This window comes from Silurus aristotelis (assembly GCF_946808225.1).
Source record: "Silurus aristotelis genome assembly, chromosome: 4".
NCBI lineage: Eukaryota > Metazoa > Chordata > Actinopteri > Siluriformes > Siluridae > Silurus > Silurus aristotelis.
The window spans coordinates 31,377,925-31,404,024 of NC_139577.1; the positions used below are offsets into that span (position 1 = coordinate 31,377,925).

Below are 26,100 nucleotides of genomic sequence, written 5' to 3' on the forward strand. Positions count from 1 at the left end.
TCTAATTCACTCCAGAATCTTTCTTTCTCCTCCATCTCACAGCCAACTTGTGGAGCATAGGCACTGATGACATTTATCATCATCCCTTCAACTTCCACCTTCACGATCATCACCCTATCAGAAACTCTCTTCACCTCCACTACACTCTTACTGTACTCTTCCTTCAGAATCACCCCTACACCATTTCTCTTCCCATCCACACCATGATAAAACAGTTTAAACCCACCTCCAATGTTCCTGGCCTTACTCCCTTTCCACTTGGTCTCCTGAACACACAACACATCTACCTTTCTCCTCTCCATCATATCAGCTATCTCTCTCCCTTTACCCGTCATAGTACCAACATTTAAAGTACCAACCCGAACCTCTACTCTCCTACACTGCTCCTTTTCCTGCCGTCTCTGTAGACGCCTTCCTCCTCTCCTTCTCCTCCTTCGGCCAACAGTAGCCCAATTTCCACCGGTACCCTGTCGGCTAACGATACCTGTGGCGGTCGTTGTTAACCCGGGCCTCGACCGATCCGGTATGAAATTCTCATTTGTGATCCGCATATTTGATTTGGCACATGTTTTACGCTGGATGCCCTTCCTAACGCAACCCTCCCCATTTACCCGGGCTTGGGACCGGCACTAAGAGTACACTGGCTTGTGCCCCCCTAATGGCTGGGTTATTACTATGGTTAGATATTAAATATACAATATAAAAATGTCCTGAATTTCAGTCTGAGACTAAAATGCGCACCTGTATGTCTTTCTTTCCCCCCAAAACCCCATTTCTGTGCAGAGTCAGGACTTTTTGTTACGTATGCCGGTGGGTAACGGTGGATTGAGCCAGGACCCAGCGGGCCCCAACGCAAGGCTAATCGTCGGTGCTCCCACTTTACCCACGCCGGACCTCAGCACACCCATCTCCACAGACACTGTGTGTGGCTGTGAGGCATGCAGCGAAAGGAGGTACAGGAGCTTTACAAACACAATACCTACCACACAGACCACATACATTAAACGCAGGCACACTTTTATGGCTATGGCTGATACCTGTACCTGTACAGAGCATTGATACCACTGGGGAATTGAGGGACAGGGGCCTCGCTCAAGGGCCCAACAGCGGCAGCAAGGTTGTGCTCAGAATTCTTGAGCCACCCCCTTTCTAGGGACTCGATATGTACACCATACACACATCAGTCAAACTGAATTCAATGTGTTTCCATGATGTCCACCGAAACAGGAGGTCAAGGATATTAAGGATCATTTATTTATTTTTTATTTTATTTTTTTTTTTAAACCAATAGCATTTAGCTGAACTCACAGCTTGGGGTAAGTTGTACTTTATGGTTAGTACCAGGTACTGACATGGTTCCTACACATTTTGGAAAAGTAAGAGAGAGTATGATATTTGATGTAAATGATTTCCTGAGTATTAAGAAGTATGTGTGTTTCCATACTAGTGCCCACTTTTGGTTTTTAAAATATAAAATTTAGAATTTATAAAAAAAAAAATAATAATAATTTTTGTAAAACAAACTGTACATCTACACACATCCGGACACATTTTAAAACGGCTTTTTTCCCCCTGTCTAAAAACACCGCAGTTTTGTCCATGCTTTTACACGTTTGGTTTTCCATCATTTCCCAAAAGTTGCTCATCCTCACTGAAACGTCTGAAAACGCTTACGTACCTGTAACTGCGTCGATCGAGCCCTGGCGTTTATGTGCTTTCTGGCTCTTTGAAAAGTCGCGTCAACGGCTAAAATATGTCATCGTCTTCAAAACCCTTTTCAAATGGATCCACTTTGGCGAGCGTTTTCAAAAACGACAACATATCAGTGTGGACTTGTCCAAAAGGTGTTTTTGTTAATGGACTTCAGTTCTGTTTTGTAGTTTCTTGGTGAATTGCACATGAACAATCCTTCTGTTGCTGTAGGATTAAAGGTTTCCAGTTTAAAAATTACATTTATAAATGATTAACATTGTTTTACAATTGCACTTTTAATCACCTGCTGTGCAGTGAACATGGTTTGGTTTTGGTATCTCGGGGAGATTTTCTTTGCCGCAGATTTTCTTTGCCGCAGCTCGCTCTTCGGGGTCAAACTTACACTTATAAAGAACATCATACTTATTCTTTATCCCCACGTTATCTGTCTTGAAGCAGCTTTACACAATGTTTATTATTAAAAGCGCCCTTCAAATAAAAATGAATTGAATTGGTATCACTTTGTAAGAGTTACAGTTACTACAACCTTCTGGCAATTATCAGCTAATATAATAGCATACATCTGTTTCTGACTTTGATATACATCAGAGATTGTAACGTAATAATTATTCCAGATGTAAAATGTGGTCTTAAAAATCTTTAGGAAAGTCTGCAGGGACAAATGTGTAGGAATCTGCAGTACAATTCCCGTGAACGAGAAACCAGCTAACAAAGCATGCATTCCTGCTTAAATCTCAGTAATGCAAAGAGCAGTGGATAAAGAGATGGTGATATGTGAAATATGGCTGGTTGCACGTTGTAGGGAGATCACAGCCGAGTCGGAGCGAGAGTCTCAGCAGCTGCAGAATCACTGGTCCGAGGTGCGCTATTTGGTGCGCTGCATCTACCGCCAGACCGGCACACCGCTGGCCGACGACCAGGACCAGCCTCTAAACCGGGACAAGGAGAGCATGAAGGAGCTGGTGGACAGGTGAGGTCTCTTGTCTTAGACGGATGGGTGAGGTCTCTTGTTTCAGACAGGTAAGATGTCTTGTCTCAGACAGGTAAGGGTTAGGGTTACGGATGGGTGAGGTCTCTTGTCTCACACAGGTAGGGTCTCTTGTCTCAGACAGCAGATGGGTGGCTGAGGTCTCTTGTTTCAGACAGAGGTCTGTTGTCTCAGACAGGTGGGTAAGGTCTTTTGTTTTAAACACGTAAAGCTGCTTGTCTCAGACCGGTAGGGTCTCTTGTCTCAGACAGGTGGAAGAGGTCTATTGTCTCAGACATGTAATGTCTCTTGTCTCAGACACATGTGTGATATCTCATGTCTCAAATAGTTGAGGTCTCACATCTTGGACAGGGAGGAGAGGTGCCTTGTCTCGGACAGGGAGGAGAGGTGCCTTGTCTCGGACAGGGAGGAGAGGTGCCTTGTCTCGGACAGGGAGGAGAGGTGCCTTGTCTCGGACAGGGAGGAGAGGTGCCTTGTCTCGGACAGGGAGGAGAGGTGCCTTGTCTCGGACAGGGAGGAGAGGTGCCTTGTCTCGGACAGGGAGGAGAGGTGCCTTGTCTCGGACAGGGAGGAGAGGTCTCCTGTTTAGGACAGGTAGGCGAGGTCTACTGTCTCGGACAGGGTGGGGAGGTCTCCTGTCTAAGACATGTAATATCTCTTGTCTTAGACAGGAGAGTGAGATCTAATGTCTCAAATAGTTGAGGTCTCACATCTTGGACGGGGAGGAGAGGTGTCCTGTCTCGGACAGGTGGGAGGGGTCTCCTGTCTCGGACAGGTGGGAGGGGTCTCCTGTCTCGGACAGGTGGGAGGGGTCTCCTGTCTCGGACAGGTGGGAGGGGTCTCCTGTCTCGGACAGGTGGGAGGGGTCTCCTGTCTCGGACAGGTGGGAGGGGTCTCCTGTCTCGGACAGGTGGGAGGGGTCTCCTGTCTCGGACAGGTGGGAGGGGTCTCCTGTCTCGGACAGGTGGGAGGGGTCTCCTGTCTCAACCCAGGAAGGTGTGGTGTCCTGTATCGGACCGGGGAGGTGTGGTGTCCTGTCTCAGACGGGGAGGAGGGGTGTCCTGTCTCGGATGCTGTACTAATGACTGATTTACATTCTATATTGTATCTCAGTTCAGAGCCCCCTGTTCGAGTGTAGAATGAGATCTAGTGGATGTGATGGAAATGTCAGTGTTAGAGGTCTCAATTTACTGTTAAGCACACAAATTTTCTTTAAAAAATGAGAAATTTTTTTTGAGACAGCATAATTGTTTTGTTTTATGTATAAACAAGAATCAGAAATGAATGTATTTTTCTTATAACATCACATCTTGATGTTTATTCCTCTTTCCCACAAAAATCACATGATCTTGGGTTTGTTTTCATGATAGTGAGATTCAGGGTTCAGTCATTTCTCAGAATTTTTTTTTAAAGATTTCTTTCACTTGTGCTTTAAAAGACTATTTTAGAGGCACATGAGAAATAGATATTTTTAAAAGATCTAGAATTTATTTAAAATATATACAGTTTCTATTTAATTATTTAATTATTTATTATTATTATTATTATTTTAAAATCTTTTTCATGTCATTCTATTAAAAGCACTGCTAATTACACATTCTGGCTTGTGGTTTTCTCTTTTACCAGGCTGTGTGAGAAGGACCCGTACCAGCTGTACCAGCGGCTTGAGCAGCAGGCCAGGGAATACGTCTTGGAGATGAAGGTCCGGCTCCTGAAGCACCTTTCGGCGGGACCCGAGGGCCCAGGGGCCACACATGGCCCTCCGCAGGCGCATCAGTTCATCTCCTTGCTTCTGGAGGAGTACAGTGCACTCTGCCAGGCAGCCAGGACCATCAGCAGCTTTCTGCTCACACTGGTTTGTTGGGTTTTGCTTGTTTGTTTTAATAAACAGCCGGTTTTGTGAGTGATACACACAATGTATGGACAAAAGTTTGTGGACATCTGATTGAGATTGTTGGTGCTTTTTGAACATCCGATTCCACATTTAGTCTCCATTTACTGGTATAATAACCTCCACACTTCTGGGTCATGTGTCCTATTACGTTTGTCCATATAGTGCGCAACACACACTGTTTTACGTATATTTAATAAATGATCTCCACGCTTTGACTCGAGGATACATCTTCATTCCCCTCGCTGTTGTTCTTGCAGGAGAACGAGCACCTCAAGAAGTTCCAGGTGACGTGGGAGCTGCACAACAAGCACCTCTTCGAGAGTCTGGTGTTCTCCGAGCCCATCCTGCACAGCAGCCTGCCAACTCTCGTCGCTCAGCTCAAGTACGTCCTGCTTAAACACCCCAGACTCGTGGTTGTGCTTAAACAGTCTGCGTTCAGGTGACAAGTCTATGTTTTTCTGTGGTCCAGAAGGGGCACGGCGTCTCACGACTCGTACAGCGAGGGCATGTACAAGGTACTGCTGGACAGTCTGCACGCCCTGGAGCAGGAGATGAAGGCCGTAGCGGTGGAGTGGATGGAGTGCCGCAAGAGGATAGACAACTACGTGGACGAGCAGGTCAAACATTATACAGGGTTCTGCATACATGACATTGGGAGACTCTCACTATTTGTGGGAGTCTCCCACAGGCTGCATGTCCTACACTGGTTTAAATGTCTTCACATCAGTCTGATTGGATTGCAGTCATTGAGAATGAAGGTGCAAGAAGGTTTTTTTTTCTTTTGGTGGAGGAGGGAGGGGTTGGAACCACACATTTATTTATTTTTTATTATTATGGGGGGGGGGGGGGGAAATCAAAGCTTAGTTGATTGGAAACATGGTTCCTATGCATTTGGAAAGAGTATGGAAAAGGTATAGGATGGATATATATACATATACAGATGATCCCAGAGGTACGATGGTTCGTCTTACGATTTTTCGATCTTACGATGACTTGAGCGACACGCCAAAATTGCACGAATGTTTCAAATTTAAGCATGAATTTGAAAAGACTACAGTTATAGTACCCTCTTCGACTCGCGATATTTTTTACTTAAGATGGAGTCGTCGTAACGAATCTCAATCTTAAGTAGAGGACTTAATGTATATTAGACGTATGTTAATGACGTCTATACTACTCTGGATATATTTGATAATGGGGTTTTTGTTTAAAAACAATCCCACGATCGTTTTCAAATGTTTTGCAAAACAATTACATCCCTGTACTGTGAGGAAAAATGTTTTCAAACGTATCCGTGTGAACATGGCAAAAGGGTGCTTTTGTTAATGGACTTTAGTTCTGTTTTGGAGTTCCTTGGTGAATTGCACATGATGAATCCTTTCGTTACTGAAGGATTGAAGGTTTACAGTTTTAATAAAATGGTGTGCATTGAACGTGGTTTGGTTCCGGTGTTCATTTGTATGAACTACAGGAGCTACAACCTTCCGGCAATGATTTGATAGTATAATATCATACATCGGCGATCGTAGTGTAACTCGTCCAATAGTTGGAATTTAAAATCATTATTTCAGATCTTAAATATAGTGTTGAAAAATTTTTGGGAAGTCTGCAGATTTGAGTCTGGAAAAGTCTGGAATTTTAACATTGATGATGAGTAGGAACCCTGTGGGGAAAGACTTGAAGGACACGAGCCTTTGAAAGTCTTTACAGACATCCTCTTTACAGATATTCAAAGCAGGTGGGGTGCAGGGTGGGATATTGATGGATGGAGTCCAGGGGTGAGCCGGTATTGTTAGAAATGTAGAGTGTGAATTGTTGTGGCTGAAGAATAGCTAGGTTCTAGGGGAATCTAGCTATTGTTGTTGGTGAAGGATGTGAATTGGAGCAGGGTGGGATGGACGCCTGGTCTGCACCGGAAGCCACTTGGAGGTTTCCAGATTGGGGGAAGACATCTTGTCTTGTGTGGCTCTGAATTACTTTGTTCTTCAATTTGGGCTCTGGTCAGGAAGGATTGCGTGAACCAAGGTTTGTTGGTATATAGTCAAGTTTTGCTGTAACTGAGAGTGTGTTAGATAAGTAAAGAAAGTAGTGCAGGCAGGATGGAGTGGGTGGAGAAGAGTAGAAGTAGGGGTTTAACATAAAAGATCTGCAAAAGTGAAAGGGAAAGTTTCTAAGACAGTGGTGAGACCTGCTATGCTGTACAGTTTAGAGACCGTGGCATAGACTGAAAGCTTGGAGGAGCTGGAGGTGGCAGAGTTAAAGATGCTGAGATTTTCATCAGGAAGAACAAGGATTAGAAACAAATGTATTAAAGGGACAGCGCATGTAGGACGTTTTGTAGACAAAGTGAGAGAGGCTTGATTGAGATGGTTTGGACATGTGCAGAGGAGGGACATGGGGTATATCGGTAGGAGAATGCTGAGGATGAAGCCACAAAGAAGGAGGAAGGCCAAGGAGGAGGTTTATGGATGTGGTGAGGGAAGACATGCAGGTAGTTGGATTTTAAGAGGCAGATGCGGAGGACAGGGAGACAGAAGAAGAATTAAGTTTTGGTGGTAGCTGTTTGGTTAAGGCATTGGACTCTGGATCGCAAGGTCATGATTTCAAGTCCCAGCACCACCAAGCTGCCCCTGCTGGGTCCTTGAGCAAGAAGTTGCTGTGCAGAAGGTCGTCTACCAAATGCCACATACGTAAATGCGGTGCTGATTGGAATGCAAATGCTCTCATAGAAACCAATGATAGATTGTAGGTGGGAATGGGGTGGAGCAGGGGGTAGAAAGTGGTTCAGTGTATTGCTTTCTCTCATGCCTCTAATAATATGGTTGGGATTTGTTTCAACCTTCTAGAATAATAAGAATAGAGTGCAGATGATGCTGCTGATGATCTGATCAGTCAGTTGCCTCAGTGCCTGACACTGAATGTAGTGTAGCCCAGCAACAGAGATAATTGATGCAGGCTACCGCAGTGAAATGTAAAACGTTACCAGGAAAAACAAGAATGGCACTTCCTGAATGAAACTCCAGCATACGTGCCTCGTCTTAGTGGACGATTTCACCTTTGGAAGTAAATTTTGGAAGGATTCAAGCAGTTAATTGGGGAAAACCAATTGTGAGTACAGAATAACAGTTCCTCATTAAAGGTAAGGCTTTGTTCACGCCTGATGCTGGGAGCTGCCATGCCGTTTTGATCCGTGTGGAGCTCGGTGTTCCTCAGTAGGATCTCCGAGTCGAAATGTTGTTTTTCTTTGGTTTTTCCTGGTCAGAGATCAAGAATTATGATCAATCATAGAGACTCGTAGATTTCTCTAAGGCTCAATGCTGAAATGCTCCCGCAGCACTTTAGACGGTTTTTTTGTTTGTTAGTTTTCCGTGGTGGTGGTGTTCTTTCTATCGCCTGTCCAAACAATGGTTACTTTTTCTAGAGAAATACTACCTTTCTCATCTGCTTACTCATCAAAATCTGGCACGCAGTTTACGTAACATTCAACTAATTCAATTCTCTCTTTCTGTGTTCCAGTTACTTTTTAAAGTGGATGGACAAAACCTCACGAATCAGCACACCGAGCCGCACAAGTCTCTAATCAGTAAAAATGTAAAAATTTCTCTCGTTCAAATTTCTCCCTTTACTATTATTCTTTCACACGGCACTCGTTCACCAAATTCGTTTTCCTCCCTCTCCCATAACAGATGTCTTTACGAACCAAGCAGCGGATGCTTAAAGAAGACGGCGAGATCTTCAAACAGAGGAGGTTTTTTGAGGAGCAGGTACTGGATTTTTTTTTTTAACTCCAAGACAACAGGGTGAGAACACGTTACGGTGTGTTGTAATATTTTGTCTAACAGTTCCTACAGAACAGTAAGAAGTTTCTAGCAGGAGACAGCACATTTACAGACACGGTCAAGCAGATGCTCTCGTCTCGGCTCAGCATTCCAGACTGTCCCAACTGCAACTACCGCAGAAGGTGACGCTCACAATAGTGCTGTAGAAATCTAAATACCAGATCCCTGGTATTGCAGCACATTCAAATCTTCCCATCTTTGTTTGTTCACCAGGTGCACCTGTGACGATTGCAGCCTCTCTCACATCCTCACGTGCGGAATCATGGATGCCCCTGTAGGGGAGGAGCTTCACCTGAAGCTGCCACTTCAGGCTGAGCCTCCTCTAAATTACCTTTCAGAGGTTCATCCTCCGAGCATGTCTTCGGGAAGCTCCGGCTCTGGCTCCGGCTCCGGGTCTGCCTCTAGTTCCCCGATCACTGTCCAGCAGCATCCACGCCTCCTCCTGCCCCAAGACAGGGCACCTACATTGTGAGTCTTTATGTACAAAGAGTTTTGTCATTTTGTGTTTACATTTTACAGCATTTGGCAGCACGACTTTTCTCTCATTTATACTAATTAAGGGCCTTTCTAAGGGGCCCATTATTAGCAGCTTGTGGTGGCTGGGTTTCGAACTCAAGACGTTCAGGTCCAAAGTCCAATGCTTAAATCACTACCACCTTTTTTGTAGCACAGCCATTTGTTAATGATATAAAATACACTATAAAATGTATATGTATTAATTAGAAACACTTTATCCGGATGCAGTTACATCAAAGGTGTCATCAATTTTTAAGTTTTTTATTTTATTTTTTAGTGGCAGCGACGACGACGATGATGAAGTGCCTGCACTGCCATCCATCTACCCCCTGAGCAGGTACGAGGACGCCGGAGTGGTGGCGAGCATGAACGGCATGCACGCTCAGCTCAACGGAGGCGGAGAGAACACGGTGCTCAAACACGAGGTGGGTCTCCTGCTGATAGATCTCCTGCCATCGTGTCGCCACAGCGGATCCTCCGTCTCCATACCCCCCTGTCCTCTACATTCACACACGTACTCTTACTCCTACTGACTTTCATTCCCCTTCTCTCCAGCGCGTACCTCCACCTCTCCAGGCTCTTCTCAACCTGCTCACTACTCTCACCACAAATAACAATATCATCCACAAACATGATAGTCCAGGGAGACTTCTGTCTGACCTCGTCCTTCAACCTGTCCATCGCCACTGCAAACAGGAAAGGGCTCAGAGCCGAACCTTGATGCAGTCCAACCTTCCTGCTTCACAATCTCCACACCATCCAACCTTCTCTCTCTCTCTCTCTCTCTCTCTCTCTCTCTCTCTCTCTCTCTCTCTCTCTCTCTCTCTCTCTCTCTCTCTCTCTCTCTCTCTCTCTCTTATTTTCCTCGTTCATCAGCTGCTCAAAATACTCCCTCCATCTTCTCAACACACTCTCACACCTTCTCGGTACAAATCCTTTTCTCCTTCTTTGATGTCGAACTTCTCATAAAGCTCCTCATATGCCTTTTCCTAAGTTTTCGGCAAAAACACATGAATTGGGCAGTGAAAGTCGGGAAGAAAGTTCTGTGAAGTCCAAATTGGACATTTCTGGCTCTAAAAAAGACTTTGTGAAAGATGACGAACAGGAGAGATGATGTTAGCAGACTTTCCCACCCCTACAGTCAAACATGGAGGTGGACACTTAATGGTTTAGGGGTGTTTTGGAGTTTTTGGGTGAATGAAAAACTGAACTACTATTGCATACTTCAACTCACACCATGCAATTCCGTCTAGACTGCGTATGTCTGAGCTCTGTAAGTGTTATTTAGTGAGCGAACAGCCAGCTGGAGTGATATTTATCATGAAATCGTCTGCCCAGTTTCCGCATCCAAATCCTTTTGAACTGCTCTGGGATGAACTGGATCACAAGGTCAGAAAAAAACTATTGAAGAACATCTTTGCCAAGAGGCACGGCAAATAATTTCAGCTAAATGTTTGGAGAAATAAACTGCCGAGAGTGTGTAAAGCTGTTTTTCATGCTAAGGGAGGATTTAAAAAAAAAATTAAAATTAAGTCTGTTTACATGGGTTTTTTTCCTGAAATGACTTTAAAAAAAAACTCTGAAATGGTAAGAGGAGAAACCTAGAAAGGAATCAATTTTAAAAGGGAACCTGTTTTCATCCAGTGGCAACCTAAATGTCCATTCAGTTTATTAAGCTTTTTTTTTTTTATCTCTTCACCTTCCCCAGTGGTGCCACAAAATTATTTAGGTGAAGAATTTATGTTCTTTGAACCAGTGTTCGTCTAAGGTTCGCGTTAGGGTTCCCGATATGTTCTTGATTTTATGCCCTTCTGTTTAACTGCATTTTATTGCCTCTTTGCACAATGACAAAGTTAAATTGAATCTTATTTGTCAAGAACATGATTGAACGTTTTAAGGATGTATATTGAATGCTGCATGGAGCCACAAGATGAACGTTTTGAGACTGATTGAAAATCAGGTTTAAGTGCACAGCAAGATCAAAATCCTGAAATAGGCAGTTTTCACCAGGACTAGATCGGATATGATAAGAGTCTACACCTGCACATTTTCTGAAAAGTTTTTTTTTCTTCCGTAGCCTCCACGAGGGAGCAGCAGCAGTTCCTCTGAGGGAGATGATGAGGAAGTGGAGGGTGAGAGAAGCACTCAGCCTTTGAGCCAGCAGGGGGAGCTGTCCTGTGGGAAGAGAGACAGTCCTCCGCCTTCCTACTCGCATGCACAGGTAGATGAGTCCCTGTTACCACTCTGTCTGATTATTTACTATGAAAGCATGAAGTGCTCTATTCTCGTTATACCACAGCAGTGGTATCATTTTTATTAATTACTTAAAATTTTTTATCCAATTATAGTTACATTCTAGGGTTGTATACATAATATATATATATATATATTTTTTTGTATTTAAATTTATTTTTCAAATATCTTTTTCTGTCCAAACATCTCTGTTAAGGTGGAGCAGGTGCAGGACCCATGCGAGTGTCACGTGTGCAACCAAAGCAGCATTGACGGCGGTACAGCAGGACTGGGCACTGCCGCTCTTCCTCCTCGGCACCTGCACACGCCACCCCATCAGTTCTTCACAGACAAGAGTCCGGCTCACCCTGCGCTCCACCTCTACCCCCACATCCACGGCCACCTGCCCATGCACAACCTGCCCCATCTGCCCCGGCCGCTGCTGCCCACACTGTACTCCAGCCCTCCCCTCACACATAGCAAGGTCAGACACTCGAATTAATGCAAAAACACACACACACACACACACACACACACACACACACATTAGATTTTATTGGGATATGTAACAGTCTGTTACACCGTCAAAACTAAAAACCGACTAATTACATGTACAATCTTATAAAACAGAAATGTGTGTTTGTGTGTGTGTGTGTGTGTGTGTGTGTGTGTGTGTGTGTGTGTGTGTGTGTGTGTGTGTGTGTGTGTGTGTGTGTGTGTGTGTGTGTGAATGCAATGTGACATTATAGAAAGGCTTGTACAGGTAGATTGGGTAATCCCAGTGTAAAGGTGTGTGTGTGTGTGTGTGTGTGTGTGTGTGTGTGTGTGTGTGTGTGTGTGTGTGTGTGTGTGTGTGTGTGTGTGTGTGTGTGTGTGTGTGTGTGTGTGTGTGTGTGTGTGTGTGTGTGTGTGTATAAAGGGGTAGATTGGGTTACTTTTATATCTATTACCATTAGGGGTTTAACTGAACACAAAATTCACTGTTCGGTACATACCTCTGTTTTTAAGTTTAGTTTCGGTTCTCTGGAGGAAGAAATGCAATGTCTTTTTATTATTATTATATATTAACGTCGTGTTTTATTATTATTATTATTATCATCCTTTGTAAATATTAACAGTCTACATTTTCTAAAAATTAAATGGTTGCTTGGTAATTGATTTAAATTGGCACAAATTGATTTAATAAAATTAGTTAATGGAATAATTAAATTATTTTACAATTTTTTTTATCCTATTTGAGTAATAGAGGTGTGTGTGTGTGTGTGTGTGTGTGTTTGTGTTTGTTTAATATTGAATTTTCTAAAAATGTGTTCTAATTAATTGTTCTAATTTCAGCATACTTTAATTTTGTGTGTTTTTTTAAATGCAATTTGTTTATTTATTAATTTATTCATTCAATTTATTTATTCACAAATTAATTAAATCCATCCATCATTCATTTACTCTTTTGATATGCAGAGATTTCAGGATTTTGTCCTTTTAAGAGATATTCTGGAAGCTGGACATAAAAGACAAAAGACTTCATAGACAGTCGTAAAAACGTTGGCAATGACGGGAAGCGGCAGCGATTTCGCACATGCGCAGAACAAACAAAAGTCGTAATGGTGAGACTGCGCTCAAAGTGCGAGGCGGAGAATAAACAAGCTTGTGGTCCGTCACTTAATATGTTCGTGAGGGACTCGGATTTTTACTGCTGTGTTCTGCACGTAAAACACGGATTGCATCTGGTACACATGAGCAACGTAGCAAAAACCCTGTACTGTAACACCTCAAATTCTCTCCATTTCTGTTTAATAATACAATTAGGCCTGTTTTAATTGTGTATATTCCTAACATTAAATTAAAACGGAATAACCATAATTTCCGGAATATTAAGCGCACCCAAATATAAGCCGCACCCACTGAATTTGACACAGATTTTTATTTTGAACATAAATAAGCCGCACCTGTTTATAAGCCGCTACACTTCAGTGTCTACACTGAAACTAATGAACTTTACACAGGCTTTAACAAAAGACAGTGTCTGTTACACGGCTTGTATCTAAACAGTAGCCTACCAAGAAAGTCATTGTTCACTGTCTTCCTCCTCCCTTTCACAACAATTTTTCTCGGGATTTTTTCTTTTGGCATCGTCGTGCGTTTAAAAATCACCATCGGTGAATCTTTTCTCCCGATGCCGTGCAGCTCAGAACACAGGTGAAGTGTGTGTTTTCATGCCCGGTTGTTTTCAGCGTGACGAATGATTCACATTTCCTGTACACAGTCCGAGTAAGCGGCAGGTCAAACGTCAGAGGAACATCATCATCCAAATTAAAAAAAAATGGAAAAACTCAAGAAAAATCCATAAATTAGCCGCTTCATTGTTTAAGCCGCGGGGTTCAAAGCGTGGGAAAAAAAGTAGCGGCTTATAGTCCGGAAAATACGGTATATTTTTAATAAAAGGTCAAATAAAATCATCAGATATATTGTCAACTATCTGTCCAACCAAACAGTTAAAAACTGGACCTGGTTATGTAAAGCATGGGGTAGAGTATCAGGGATAGTCAGAAATGAAATGCTTTGAGTATAAAGTATAAATGGATGTACAACAATTTTTCTGACACTTATCTAAGAACGTTTTGCATTATTGCTGCCTTGTCATGTCATTACCAACAGGTGGTGCAATTTATCAACCTTTTATAGTTTAGATGCAATAAAGAGGAACCTTCAGATACATAGGTATATTTGTGGATGAATGGATGGATGGATGGATAAATAAATAATGTTCTTAACATGTTAAGTATGACTAATATTTTATCTGTAATATGCTTGTGTGTATGTGAACACGTTTGGTGTTGTAGACTCTCCCACTAGCACCAGTATCCAATCACACAGGACTAAAGCAGCATCAGCAGCAGCATCAGCAGGTGTTCAGCCCGGCTCTCCCCGAACACGTGTACCAAAGCTGCTTTAGTGGTGGAGCCGGAGACTGGAGCGCTTCCCTGTCCTGTCCCTCGCTTAAATTCGAGAACCTCTGGGACACACACATGATGAAGAACTGGAACCCAAACGTACTACTGCAGGAGCCGCTACCCGGTGAACGACACCTTTCCTCTACTCACGTTATCTCTTATCAGTTGCAGTACATCAATCAGCATCTCAACTCCTCTTATCTCATACCCTTTCTTTTGCCCAGGGTTAGACTCCGCCCCTCCCGCCCCTAGCTCCTCATGCCTCCCGGCTCCTGAGGGCAAGGAGAAGAAGAGCATCCCTCAGAAGAAGAAGTGTCTGTTTAACTACCAAGATGCCTTCATGGAGGCGGGCGAGGTGGTCATGGCAACTTCCTCAGCCATCTCCTCAGTCTCCAGCACCGCCACCACTGTCCAGTCCAGTAACAATCACATCCATGCTTCAGCTAAAAGAGCCGCGGCGCTTGGTACGCACATCATCGCCTTTACCTTCGCGCTCTCGTAGCCGCTACTGTGAATTTATTCCGTTATTTTTTTCTCCTCCCACGTGTTCAGGTGAAGTTTTCCATAATATAGTTAAAGAGGACCATTTACAATCCGGCCCCCATGCTCCTAGGAACAGCCCCACCGGTTTGCCCTCCCTGCCCTCCTTCAGCAGCGCCGCCCACCCGGTCATCCCCAGCACACATCTCCCCAGCATTGCTACTCAGCCCTTAACAAAGACTGCAGCTCCTGCCCCGGGGTTTTTAGATGCCCACCAGACGCTGTGTGTACCCGGGGTGGAGCAGCTGTCCGTCCCGGCGGAGGGGCCAGTGAGTGGGCCGAGCAGTGTGTGCAGGTTAGTGTGTGCACATTATACCGATTCATTATACGTTCTTTACGTTTCACACTTTTTTAATGACTCTGTTGTCCGCAGCGATCCGGACTGCGAGGGTCACCGGTGCGAGGGAGGCGGAGCCTATGAGCACCAGGCTTACGAAGAAAGTCCGGACGAAGACAGCAGCTCCGAACACAGCTCCTCCACCTCCACGTCCACCAATCAAAAAGAAGGAAAATATTGCGACTGCTGCTACTGTGAATTCTTTGGCCATGGAGGGGTGAGAGGAAGAGCGTACTGACTTTTAACTTCAACAATTTCACTAATTTATTTTACCGCTTGGATACAATAACTTCTGAATTTCTTCCTTTCCCGTAGCCTCCTGCAGCTCCCACTAGTCGAAACTATGCTGAGATGCGGGAGAAGCTCCGGCTGCGCCTCACCAAGCGCAAAGAGGAACAGCCCAAGAAGGAAGAGCTGGAGCGCGACGGGATGGAGGACCACCGCAAAGTGGAGGATCTCTTGCAGTTCATTAACAGCGGCGGCAACAAACCCGCCACCAGCGCCAAAGCGGCCAAACGTGCACGGCACAAACAGAAGAAGGTAAAAAAAACACAAAAAATACAGGTGCACCTACTATATGGGTGCTTTGTTGTTTGTTTGTTTGTTTGTTTGTTGACGAGCTGTCCACTGACAATATCTACTCAACAGTGGCCCCTAATGGTCCTTTATGGAATTGTTCATTCTGATTCTTGTTCATTGTTCATTCTGATCCTCACCAGCGATTTTTTTTTTATTTATCCCCCCCCCCCCCCCCTCCCCTCCCCCCAGCTTGAGGAGAAAGCACGTCTGGAGGCAGAGGCGCACGAGCGGGAGATGCTGCAGCAACAGCAGCTTTTGGAGGCACAGCAGCGGCACCAGGAGGAGGAGGAAGAGGCGCTTAAGCAGGAGCTGCTCCGTCTGAAGGAGATGCAGCAGCTCCATGCCTCGTCCACCACCACTAACAACACATCCACCTCCAAGAAGAAAAAGAGGGACAACAAGGCCAAAGAAGCTCCAGCCACAACAGCCAAGCCTGAAAGGTCGTCTCCGTCACCCGCTCCCACTAACAACCCCCAGCCGCTACGCCAGAGTGCACAGAACGTTCTGGAAAGCATGCAGAATGGCAAAGCGCAGCTGCTACACGGCTTTGTCCGTCTCAAAGAGCCCGTTAATGAGCCCGTTAAAGAGCTCATACCTCTACCCCAAGTCAAAACTCATCCATCAAGCCCACAACGTGGCAGAGAAAAGCCTGCTGAAGTTTTGCCTTGTCTGGTGCACTCAGAACCCAGCGGCAACAGGTCGAAACCCAAACAGCAGCACAACTGCACCTCCAGAATCAACGGCGAGGCCGGAAAACGACCGCACGACCCGTCCCGAGCAACAGAACCCACCCCCAAACCAGTCCCACCACACACAGAAAGTAAAGTCAAGGCCAGACCAGTTGAGGAGCAGCTCTCTGAATCCAAGAAAGAAGAGAGGACAAACGGGAAGAGGCACCAGAATGGAGTGAAAGAGGAGAGGAACTCGCCCGAGCCTTCGACTGTCGAGCAGAACGGGAAAGCCGTAGCAGCGGAGTCTCCCCAGCCCAAGAGCAAGGCCAAGAAGAACAAGAAGAAGAAGGCAGACAAGATGAATAACTCCATAGGTAAACACAATATCCACCCTCTTGCATGCAGGGTTTAAAAAATCCATCCACCGCCGAAACCGTCGTTTTTCCACATTTATCCGGATCAGTGTAGACGTGACCTAGTTCACGCTACCGCATCCAAATCTAAGTTTGTGGTAAAAGTTTGCGGAAGAACCTTATATTGCTGAAAATATCAGGTGTCCCAAAACTTTTGTCCATATAGGGTAGTTCCGGTCCACAAATTTGATTGGTGTCTGAGTTTTTATAATAATAATAACTGCACTGGGAGTTTTCAGTGTCTGTATGTATCACTCCACCCATCTGTTTTCACCATGAATAATGTCCCTCATTAGTCTGAAACCTACAGTCACTACAGTAGAGAAAAGTGAGTTCATCAGCAGATATGGCCAATGTTTATTCTTAGAAAATTAACATATTTACCAGGAATGGATAACGTCAACATCTATGCGAAATAACCGACGTGATGTAAAATGAGCACGGATCGTTTTAGATCTGATTATCAGCAGAATAAAAATAAAAGGCCTGAAATGTCATTTTATTGTTTCGTTGTTTTGATCAAAAGTTCCTTCTCAGAAATCTTATAATATCTGAGATTTAATTGAAATAATCTCTCTCAATTCATGTAATTATTTGCTCGATGTGGAACCATCCTACAGCTACAGCCAGTGATCTGGATTGAATCCAGCAGTAGGAAGTCGGGATGAATCAGGCAGGTCTGGAAAGAAGAAAGGGAGAGGATCACTGATACTTTAGATGTTTGACTTGGCAGAAAGAAAGAGGAGGTGTTAGTTTTGGTTCAATGTTGTATAATTTAATAGTCCTAACTGTGAGAAACTCTGCGTTTACAGACGACGTGTTCCTGCCCAAGGACATCGACCTGGACAATGTCGATATGGATGAGACCGAGCGTGAGGTGGAATGCTTTAAAAGGTGTGTCTCGCTTACAGAACTAGAAATTTCAGTCACCGATCTTGATTTTGTTTCATTTATTTTTTTTAATCTGTTCTCCTCCGCTCAGGTTCTGCTTGGACTCTGCTCGCCAGACGAGACAGAGGCTGTCAATCAACTGGTCCAATTTTAGCTTGAAAAAGGCCACGTTTGCGGCTCACTAACGAGAAGACGAGAGGAGATCCTCGTCAGGATTCAATCAGCGATCCTCTCTCTCTTTCTCTCTCTCTCTCTCTCTCTCTCTCTCTCTCTCTCTCTCTCTCTCTCTCTGTGTCTCTCTTATCACCAGGCTGACTGCTGATCCCAGTGCTGCTACGCTCCAACCAGCTACTCCGTCAACCTACATTACCCACAATGCCTTGCCTTGTCCTTGCCGCTGTATGGGTCCTCAAAAGAATTCAGACACTGAGCTTTGCAGTACTTAAAGGAGGAGGAAGAGGAGGAGGGGAAAAATAGGACAGACAGGGGGGAAAAAAGTAAACAACCCCAAAATGCCACTCTACCGTTCTCGTTTTCTTCCATTTCGAATACGTCCCTGAGGTGGCAGTCACTCCTCCTTTCAAAAAAAAATCCTCTCCTTGTGTTCGGGTGGAGGCCACACGAATCATCCAAACAAGAAAATAAATCTGAAGTTGTTAAGAAGTGAAAAAAAGAGCCTTTTATTCCCAGTATTTGTGGATGCGAAACGGATTTTGCACTTCATTACAGTTAGCTGAGAAGGGAACGGAACTAGGGCACTTGAACCCACTTCCCTTGGCCGCTTGTTCCACCACCAGGAAGATGGCTGATACTTGACCGAATGTTCATGTTGGGTTTTTCAGTTCCAGAAAACAACTGTTCTGTAGTGTTAGGGTTTTTTTTTTTTTTTTTTTTTTCAGTTCTGTTTTTTTTTTTTTTTTTTTTTTTTTTTTTCTTTGGTTCATCCTGTAGCCAGCTTGTATCAGACTACTTTCAGAATCGAACTGAAAGAAAAGAACAATACTCACACTATCGATCTGTTATAGAGTGTATATTGTATTAACACTGAAGCCTGACTGGCTACTTTTTAACATATTGTTAAGTAATATTAAAAAATCTTGTCTTTCTTTTTTGAAAGATGGAATACAGTGGAATGGCAGGGCTACGTGTCTGTGTGCTTATTTCCTACAAACGCACATCTGACCAACATGAGTTAGAAGATAAACCGGGAGCTACGGCGCAGAAGGGTGAGAGTTTAAACCCTAGCAGGATTAATTAGGGAAGAGGGTTTGGGGGGTTTTGTGCATTGGACCTGCACTATATGAACAAAAGTATTTGGACACCTGACTTTTCCAGTCATAGGTGGTTCTTCCCCAAACATATACCTCTCAGTTTAACACACAATCGTATAGGATGCCTTTGGATAGCATGAAAATTTCCCTTCACTTGAGCTACAAGACCCAAAGTTATATTCTTAAGATATACTTTGCATTGGTTGGAGTGGAAGATCTCTTTTTGTAGAGCTCTGACCTCAATGTGAAGGCTGACTGCAACCCAGGTCTCCTCACCTTCTTACCTACATCACTACCTGATTTTACTAACACCCCTGGTGGATAAATGAACACAAATGTCCACACAAACACTCCAAAATCTAGCAAATACCATACACATGACTTGGTGTCCACAAAGAGAAGTACAACATACTAAAATATTGTAGACATCTAGCATAAAGTTGTCATATGCCTGAGTATGGAGATATTGCAATAACAACTTTTAGGTCTCTCAATCACAGAATTTCCACACAATTATCAAACGCTACATATACGGTATATCCTCTGGTATCATTTCGCCCCCGAGTCAGCATTCAGCTCCCGGGGTTCAGGGTGGTACCGGTGTAGAAGTGTATGACGGGAGACAAATCTCAACCCTGTTCACTTCCCTTGTGAGAATCCAGTGATGGAAAAAAACACTTCCTCACCGGTTGCGGGAAATAAAACATGAACGTTTCCTCGAATATGAACAATGACGGTGTTTGGGTTGGGGGGGAAGACACTGCTGTTTTTTTTTTTTTGTTGTTTTTTTTGTTTAATGACGAAGCACATCTGAGAGAAGGATGGAAGTACGGACGACCTGGCACCTTCAACACCGGATTCATTGAAGCAATCCAAGTATTTTTCGTCATCATTTGACGTAAAAAGCGTGAATGTGTATATCTGTGTTCTGGGGTTTTTCTTTTTCCAGTCTGCACACAGCATTATTATCGTATCCTGATTATTATTATGTAAGCTTGGATTAGGTAAAAGGGGCGTGTCCATTTGTCTGTTTGAAACTGGCCAGGGCTGCTTATGTAATTGCTGAACAGTGGTTAGGTAACATCGATGATCACGTGACGCTTTCTGGATCGTTGAGCAACAGGAAAGCGGGACATTCCAGGTGAAAAGGTTTCCCGGTTGCTAACCCTCATTAGTTTATGACCAGGGTTTTTTTTTTTCATGTGTACAAACCTTTACATTTATGCCGTTTGACAGACAGCCATAAAACTTGCATTTTAAACTGAGCAGCTGAGGGTTCAAGCTTTGGCAGCTTTATGGTTTTTGGGATTGAATGGGATTTGAATTTACAACCTTCCGGTCAGAAGTCCAATGTCTTAACCAGCAAAATAAACCACCCTTCCTACATGACACATGAAACCATATGACTTATTTTTCCCCAAATTATAGGTGGATTTTGTTCTATTGTATACAAAAAAAAAAAAAAAAAAATCATAATCCCATTTTGTTCACCGGAAGACACAGGTTCCCTATTGTCTCTGGTTACTCTCAGGGTTTCTTCCTTGTCTTGTCTCAGGGAGTTTTTCTTCACCAATAACTAGAATTAGAGTGAGTAAGCGAAAATCTTTCCCTGAATAAAATACCCATTTTGAAACGTACCTGGTCTAGCAAGACAGATGATGTGAAATCAGAATGATCTCATTCTGGTCATTCAGGCTTCGGGTTGAAACTGGATTTTTGGCGTCAACGCTTTTGGGAAAAAATTAATAAAAAATGCACCCTTGCCCGATATCCGGGTGTCGATTTTAGAATCGGTGTGTGCTTTTTGGCTAAATATAGAACTAGGGTTAAATGGAGACAGTGAAAAAAGTGGAAGAAGCTTAGATAACATTTGAATCTTTCAATTTCATTATATCTGTATGACAGCATCTTAAAGCATCTAAAGACTTCACTGACCAACGTCTTATGTATAGAAATTAAATTAGTTTCAGGAAAGTTATCAGTAATGAGGCAGAAGGACCTGGTCAGACTTTCTACTCTTTGCTAACGATGACATTTTTGTGATTATTATAGAATTTTTTATTTTTTTTATCCGTTTATTTTTTATTTTTTCCCCCTGTTTTTTAGGGTAGTTCGTTCCTGTTATCGGTCGTGTTACATGAGAATCAGAAAGTCTGAAAAAGCTGGTGGAAAAAGCTCTAAAACTGGAGACTCCTTCCCCAAACAAGCGTGTCCTTACCATAAACCCAAACGGAACAACAGTTGCACAAATTTCATTCTATAAACAAGCTTTTATATATAGAAAAGATAAAAGAAATGATAAAATCTTGTTCTGTAGCTACAGGAAGTGAATCAAATCAACACCTTCTGGCCAATGTTTTTTTTTTTTTTTTTTTTTTTTAAATGAGGTCCACACTTCTCTGGGTACTCAGTTCTTTTACGTGGAAAAGCTGCGTCCCAGAACGCTACTGAAATCCCGGCAGTCCGGGAATCGGCGTCACAAACGTCGGAATGTTGGTCATTTAGAAATCAGACCTGCTTCACTAGTCCCTAATTAGAGCAGAAATGAATCAGGTGGGCTTTTTAGGAATGAAACCCCTGCAAATGAGGCAGCTGAGGCAGCCCTTGACTAAATACAGGAGGACAAGGGAAGAGAAATGAGTTTGCTTTTGCCTGTTCATAACTTTACTATAGTCACAAAGTTCCTCTTTATTATCGGAAAAGGGGGGGGACGTGAGATGAGGCCCGGTGTCACATTCTGAAACTCAAATCGAGCCCATTACTCACATCCTTGTGCAATTTGTGTACCCTCACAGAGCTGCTCAGTGAGTTAGTTTACTTCCACAGAGCTGCTTCAAAGCTTTTCAGGCATTTTTTTTTCTTTCTCCTTTCCTTTTTTTTCTTTTTTTTCTATACATAACCAGCTCCAGAGTGCGACCTTTGAAGCTGGGCCTTTTCCCCCCCACTTCACTTCCTGCCAAAAGCACTTTCACTTTGTGCCAGATCACTGCCTCCTACGAGACACGAGACAAAAAAAGACCCGAGGAACTTTTATTTTTTCCCTGTAGGTTAATTTTGGTCTACATCCCAGCACAAGATTATCTCTGTGGCCTTTTATTTATATTTTAAATAAATATATATATATATATATATTTATTTATTATTATTATTATTACTATTATTTATTTTTTTTATTTTTTATTTATATTCTTTATCCCTCACCTACTTATTACTGTTGCCTTTTCTTTTTATTGGCTTGAATATTGTGTCCTTTATATTATGTATAATCGTGATTAATCGCATGACTGTCATGATTTTAATCGTGATTAAACACCACTTGTCCTAAATGTACCTTAAATAAATACTTTTCAAATTTTTAATAATCTAATTAACATGGGCATCGACAAATATGGATGATTTATGCAAATGTACAAAATATTCTTGTAAATGTTTTGAAGGTACTATAGTGTTTTAAATTACATAAACCGGAAAAAAAAGGTAACTTTGGCTATGTTTCCACACGGACGGTTTTAATTGCCGGACATGGCGGATTTTGATGCTGGATTCGAAACTTGACGCACCAGTAAAACAAATGTTTACTGATTAAAAATCATTTGGGTGGTTCATGAATTATTTATATCTGAGAAGAAAGAAACGTCGTAAATAAATGTGTGTTGCGTTAAAGGTTTAAATTTCTCCTTTTTTGTATTTATTTATTTATATTTTGAATAAAAATGGTTAAACAGAAATGTGAGCTGCATCAATCGCACAGTAATAAAATTAGTGCCTTTACAGTGAATTAGTGTTAGCATATATTTATATATATATATATATATATATATATATATATATATACACAGTGGTACCTTGACCTACGAGTTTAATTCGTTCCGTGGCCGAGCTCGTATCTCAATTTGCTTACACGTCAAATCAATTTTCCCCATTGAAAATACTTAAAATGCTCTTAATACATGCTCTTAATACATTCCAACCCTCAAAATATATATATTCCCCCACCACCCTGTTTTTATGTTTTATGTTATTAAATAAGAAAAATACATGTCTAAATAACAAATATAGTAAAAAAAAAACAATAGTAGGAGTATCTAAAGATATAATAAGGTTTTATACAGTGTATTTACCTCGGAGATGAGACGACTTGAGCTAACGAAGACGCTGGCGGAGGTGGAGGGAAAAGTAATTTTTTGCTACTCTCGCTATACTACTGTGCACTACATATCCCTGAACTTTTAATTTTTAACTTTTTCTTTTTTGCTTATCTTAATTTTCGTCACAATCTTCTCTTTCTGGCTTCGATTCGCCATCTAGCAGCGGCGTCTCGAACTCGTACCTCAATTTTTTGCTCGCGTAACAAAGCAAAAAAATTGACAGAGTGACGACTTGTACCTCGGAAAACTCGTACATTAATTCACTCGTAGGTCAAGGTACATCTACATATATAAATAAATATGGACACAAGTACCTGACCTTTCCTGCCTTATGTGGTTCTTCTCCAAACTGTTACCACAATCCTGGAGGTGCACAATTGTATACTATGTCTTTGGATGCAGTTTCATAAAATTTTGCATTCACTTGCAAAACCCAAACCTGTTCCAGCATGGCAATGCCCCTGTGTACAAAGTCAAATCCTTGAAGATATGGTTTTAATAGGAAGATCTTGGGTGGCCTGCTAAAGAGCTCTGATCTCAACCCTACTCAACAGCTTTGGGATAAATTGGAACACTGACTGCACCCCAGGCCTCCTCACCTACATCAGTACTGACTTTACTAATACCCTGGTAGCGGATGAACACAAACTGGGACTAAATGTGGAATGCGATGCTCAAAAAGAACACACGTAAACTGTATATGTATACACACACACACACACACACACACACACACACACACACACACACACACGTCATACCTTTTTGTTTTTATTGTATAATTTCTCACTTTATTGACAAATTTATCTCCTCACATTTAGATTTATTTTGTTCAGTTTTTTCTCAGCACAAGTTCACAAGGTTTCCTCCTTTATTTTGAAGAAACGTCTCATTTCGCTGTGTACTGCGTCAGCTATATGTGGTTGAAATGACAATAAAAGCTTCTTGACTCGACTTTCCATATTTGAGTCTGTTGTTGTCGCTAGCAGTGGTGGTGGTAACGCGAGTGTTTTTTACGAGTTGTTTGGCCTCATTCCAGCAGAAGATTATCATGTTTTTGCATATTCCAAAAAAATTTTTGTTAATTGATGTCGGTTAATTTCAGGGTCTTTTCCCCCCAGCATGTGGTCCCCTCTTCAGATTTTTGCATATTTCACAGTTATTTTTTATTTTTTATTAAGTTTGCTTGTCAGTAGCTAGATTGCTCGTTTGAGTTGCCTTCCAAAAAAAAAATAAAAAAAACGATGCCACGGCAGTTTTGTTTCGTTTCTCCCCTTAGAAGATAGAAATCTGACTCTCATGTTCAGTTTTTGGAGAGGAAGTACGTGTCTCAGTTGATACCAGTAACAATGCTGGTAATATATCACCTACTTCCTTTAATGAATTTTGTTTTAAAACCAGCTTCTGCTTCGAGTAGCTTTTTTTTTTTTTTTAGATGACACGGAAGAAAATGGCAGATTTAGCCAAAACGGAATATTTACTTAAAGTGCTCCTTTTTATTTTGTGATGTTTGTGCTCATGTCAGCAGTATGTAATGTGGTGGTCATGTTATGTATAGGCAAAATGTTTTCAGCTTGGCGGTGACGCAAAGCTGACGGTGTTGAAGCATGAAATGTGGACGGTGTTGGGTAAGACAGGAACATTTGTTTGACCTTCTGTTCCCGCATGGACAATCGGTGTGGGAAAACAAAAATACTACTTTGTCTGACAAGCTTGCAAAACCCGGAGAGAAATGGGAAGAGAATACAGTATATGGCGAAATGTTTGTGGACACTTGACCATTAACGTTTCATATGTACTTTTTGAACATCCCATTTCACCTCCACTCTTCCGGGAAGATATTCCACAAGATTTCGGAGTGTGCTTGTGCAGCTTAGGGTCATGTACTGATGTAGGTGAGGTGAGAAGACCTGGGGTGCAGTCAGTGGTCTATTTCATCCCAGTAGGGTTGAGGGTCAAAGCAGGAGATCTTCTCCAATACAATGTAAAGCATATCTTCATGGAGCTGGCTTTTGTGCACAGTGGCATTGTCATGCTGGAACAGGTTTGCATCTCCTAGTTCAAAAAAAGGGGACATTTTATTCCAAGACATTCAGAGACGTCCAAGTTTATGGCAGCTGAAAGAAAAAAAAAAGTGTCCCAATACGTTTGGCCATAATGTGTGTAAGGCCGAATTTTACACACACTGTTATTCAATTCTTTTCGCGTACATCACGTTCCAGCGTTAAATTTTGCATTTGTCTGTGACCACGGGATTTTCTCCTCCTTCTATGATTCGGATATTTTCACATACAGGGCTTTTTTCCTCCACATGATCACGTCTTGTTTATAAGACACAAAAAAAAAAAAAACATGTAATCCAGACTGGGCTCGCTGTGCTTCTGGTGACTCATCTATTTGCATTTTTTTTTTTTTTTTTTTTTACTGGCATCGTTAGTAAATAGTACGGACGGAAATAACCTCCAGGATTTAAATCTGGTCTCGTGCACATCTCTGGTTTAACTCTCTGAATCATTGGAAGGGATCTTTTCTTAAAAAAAAAGGGTGCAGGGGGGAAACACCTGCTGCTGCTCATAGGCTCACACAATACAGGTTTGTCTGAGCTGAACTCCAGCAATGGCATCCTGCTGCGTCCAGAACCAAATGTACAAGTAACGATAAAGCTGGCACATCCTCCAGCGGCACCACTTCGTGAAGTGGGGGAGTCCAGGAAGCAGGAAGCACGGAAATTTTTTTCTGTTCACAATCCGCCATTGTAAACGTCAAGTATACGTCAAGTAAACGTCAAACCTCTTATTCGGTTTGTAGGCCTATAAAATGCCAACTCAGACCTGGTAGTGAAAAAACAGTGCTTCAAAATATTCAAATTATATAATAATTCTTAATGTACCGAGTGTCCACCTTCGACATCCACAAAGAACCTTGTTGTCTACATTCCTAGTCTGGGAAACAACTTATTTACAGTAGGCACCTATTAGATACGCTTCTTCCTCCTAAATCTGCTGTACAAACACTTAATAATAATCCTACTGTTTTGTTGCGCTCTGACTTCTTATTCTGTTTTACATCTATAATTTCGCTCTGTCTGTCCCCACAGCTTCAGCTTCCTGTTCTTTG

At 42.5% G+C, this 26,100-nt stretch overlaps 1 protein-coding gene across 1 annotated transcript in view; it reads left to right on the forward strand.

Annotated features, from left to right (window-relative positions):
• The window catches only part of fam193a (family with sequence similarity 193 member A), a 32,340-nt gene extending 13,638 nt beyond the window's left edge, over positions 1 to 18,702 (forward strand). The window contains exons 5-24 of the mRNA XM_083538574.1: positions 784 to 953; positions 2,516 to 2,683; positions 4,328 to 4,556; positions 4,853 to 4,977; positions 5,065 to 5,212; positions 8,112 to 8,186; positions 8,282 to 8,359; positions 8,438 to 8,556; positions 8,648 to 8,902; positions 9,228 to 9,375; positions 11,028 to 11,171; positions 11,400 to 11,666; positions 14,023 to 14,257; positions 14,358 to 14,597; positions 14,686 to 14,968; positions 15,047 to 15,227; positions 15,326 to 15,550; positions 15,779 to 16,634; positions 17,486 to 17,567; positions 17,656 to 18,702. Of these exons, the coding sequence (XP_083394700.1) occupies positions 784 to 953; positions 2,516 to 2,683; positions 4,328 to 4,556; positions 4,853 to 4,977; positions 5,065 to 5,212; positions 8,112 to 8,186; positions 8,282 to 8,359; positions 8,438 to 8,556; positions 8,648 to 8,902; positions 9,228 to 9,375; positions 11,028 to 11,171; positions 11,400 to 11,666; positions 14,023 to 14,257; positions 14,358 to 14,597; positions 14,686 to 14,968; positions 15,047 to 15,227; positions 15,326 to 15,550; positions 15,779 to 16,634; positions 17,486 to 17,567; positions 17,656 to 17,749 (4,122 nt within the window). The 3' untranslated portion in view covers positions 17,750 to 18,702. The remainder of the gene's footprint in view (positions 1 to 783; positions 954 to 2,515; positions 2,684 to 4,327; positions 4,557 to 4,852; positions 4,978 to 5,064; positions 5,213 to 8,111; positions 8,187 to 8,281; positions 8,360 to 8,437; positions 8,557 to 8,647; positions 8,903 to 9,227; positions 9,376 to 11,027; positions 11,172 to 11,399; positions 11,667 to 14,022; positions 14,258 to 14,357; positions 14,598 to 14,685; positions 14,969 to 15,046; positions 15,228 to 15,325; positions 15,551 to 15,778; positions 16,635 to 17,485; positions 17,568 to 17,655) is intronic.
• Positions 18,703 to 26,100: the final 7,398 nt, after the last annotated feature.